At 38.3% G+C, this 2,502-nt stretch overlaps 1 protein-coding gene across 1 annotated transcript; it reads right to left on the bottom strand.

Moving 5' to 3' along the window:
• Positions 1-499: 499 nt before the first annotated feature.
• On the bottom strand, positions 500-742 carry LOC102424653 (cytochrome c oxidase subunit 6C-like). Its single transcript, XM_006081109.3, has one exon. It carries the CDS (start codon positions 740-742, stop codon positions 518-520), a length of 225 nt encoding a protein of 74 aa, XP_006081171.1. The 3' UTR covers positions 500-517.
• Between the last annotated feature and the right edge of the window lie 1,760 nt (positions 743-2,502).

The following is a 2,502-nucleotide window of genomic DNA, read 5'->3' as shown; positions in this document are numbered from 1 at the left end:
GACATAAAATGTAATTTACCATTTTAACAATTTCATAATGGTTACAGTTCAGTGGCATTCATATTGTGTAACCATCACTACTATTAATCTCCAGGAAATTCTTCATCTTGAAAAATGAAAACTCTTTACCCGTTAAATAGTAACTCCTCTTTCCTCTCTCCCCTAACTCCTGGCACTACTATTCTACTTTCTGTCTCTATGAATCTGAATGTTCTAGGTATTTTATATAAATGGAATCATACAATGTTTGTTCTTTTGTGACTGGCTTATTTTACCACAATGTCTTCAAGAGTCATCCATATTGTAGCATGTGTCAGACTTCCCTTCCCTTTTAAGGCTGCATAATAGTCCATTGTTTGTTTGTACTACATTTTTTTGTTGTCCATAGTATTTCATTGTTTATTTATCAAGAGAAACTATTCCTTAGCTCAAATATTCATGTTTCATAGTTCAGGAACACAGGTCAGTGACAAACTTCCATAGAATTCAACCCAAAGAAATTCTTTACATTCTAAGATCACTTTGTACTCTGAAAGACACCAGCCTTCCTCATCTCCTCAAAATCTTTCGTGGAATCATTTTTGTAGAAATCTGCATATGCCTTCTTTCTTGGTTCAGCTACACCAAACTCATAGGAAGCTGCAACCTCCAAGGATACAATGATGGCTCCAACAATATGAAATCTCAGACACTTGGCCAGAAGGTCACACATCTGAGGTTTTGGCAAAGCACTGGAAGACATGGTAGTTATATTCTCCCCACCACCAATGTCCTTCCTGAGGGAGAAGCGGATGACCTATACTATATTTTGTTTATCCATTCACCATTGATGAACACTTATTTGGGTTGCTTCCACCTTTTGGCTATTGCAAATAATGCTGCTATGAAGATGGGTGGACAAATATATTTTCAAGTCCTTGCTTTCAATTCTTTTGGGTCTATATCCAGAAGAGAAATTGTTGGATCATATGGTGATTCTATTTTTAATTTTTTGAGGAATTGCTATGTTTTCTGTAGTAGCTTCACTATTTCACATTCCCACCAGCATTTTTTTAAAAAAATTTTTCTTTATTGATTAAGGTATTACATATGTGTCCTTATCCCCCCATTGCCCCCCCCCCACTCATGCCCTCATTCCCCTGGTGTCTGTGTCCATTGGTTAGGCTTATATGCTTGCATACAAGTCCTTTGGTTGATCTCTCCCCTTTATCCCCCCCCTCCCCTACTTTCCCTCTGAGGTTTGACGGTCTGATCAATGCTTCTCTGTCTCTGGATCTGTTTTTGTTCATCAGTTTATGTTGTTCATTATATCCCACAAATGAGTGAGATCATGTGATATTTATCTTTCTCTGACTGGCTTATTTTGCTTAGCATAATGCTCTGCAGTTCCATCCATGATGTTGCAAATGGTAATAATTCCTTCTTTTTTACTGCAGCACAGTATTCCATTATGTAGATGTACCAAAGTTTTTTAATCCACTCATCTGCTGATGGGCACTTAGGCAGTTTCCAAATCTTAGCTATGGTAAATTGTGCGGCTATGAACATAGGGGTGCATATATCCTTTCTGATTGGTGTTTCTGGCTTCTTGGGATATATTCCTAGAAGTGGGATCACTGGGTCAAATGGGAGTTCCATTTTTAGTTTTTTGAGGAAACTCCATACTGTTCACCACAGTGGCTGCACCAATCTGCATTCCCACCAAGCAGTGCACAAGGGTTCCTTTTTCTCTACATCCTCATCAGCACTTGTCATTTGTTGATTTGTTGATGATAGCCATTCTGACATGTGTGAGATGGTACCGCATTGTCGTTTTGATTTGCATCTCTCAGATGATTTTCCCACCAGCATTGCACAAGAGTTCCAATTTCTCCACATCTTTACCAATACTTATCCTCTCTCTCCTCTCTCTCTCTCTCTCTCTCTCTCTCTCTCTCTCTCTCTCTAATAGCCATCCTAATAAATGTGAACTGCTATCTCAGTGTGGTTTTGATTCATATTTCCCCAATGATTAGTGTTGTAAAGCATCTTTTCATGTGCTTATTGGCTATTTGTGTATTTTCTTTGGAGAAATTCTTATTTAAGTCCTTTGCCGGTTTTTTGGTGTTGAGTTGTAGAAGTTCTTTATAATTTGTATAATTTGCAAATATGTTCTTCCATTCTATTGGTAGCCTCTTCTTGTTTCTAGCATCTTTTGATGCACAAAAGTTTTTCATTTTTATCTAATCTATTTATTTTTTTTTTCTTTTTCTGCCTTTGCACCCTTTGCCTTTCAATATTAAATCTCTTCCTGGTGTTTTTATTTTGGCAGAATAATCTTGGTTACTTCACGCTTATGTAAAACCTCACATTTAGACCTTTAATTAACCTCACTGCTAAACAAGCTGCTCACTTTTGCAGACACTGAAGCCCAGCCTGAGTGCTGCTCCATACGGAGGGTCCGAAAGCAAGCTGGGGGGCTGGGATCTCACATCCCCACGCTGACTTCTGCTTACGCTTTCC

This window comes from Myotis lucifugus, unplaced genomic scaffold, assembly GCF_000147115.1.
Source record: "Myotis lucifugus unplaced genomic scaffold, Myoluc2.0 scaffold_0, whole genome shotgun sequence".
Lineage (NCBI taxonomy): Eukaryota > Metazoa > Chordata > Mammalia > Chiroptera > Vespertilionidae > Myotis > Myotis lucifugus.
Note: the sequence above shows the minus strand (reverse complement) of the source record. Positions and strands in the feature narration are given on the sequence as shown.

Excerpts from the sequence above, each read along its gene's own strand:
- LOC102424653 (XM_006081109.3), bottom strand. The coding sequence starts at position 742 with ATGTCTTCCAGTGCTTTGCCAAAACCTCAGATGTGTGACCTTCTGGCC.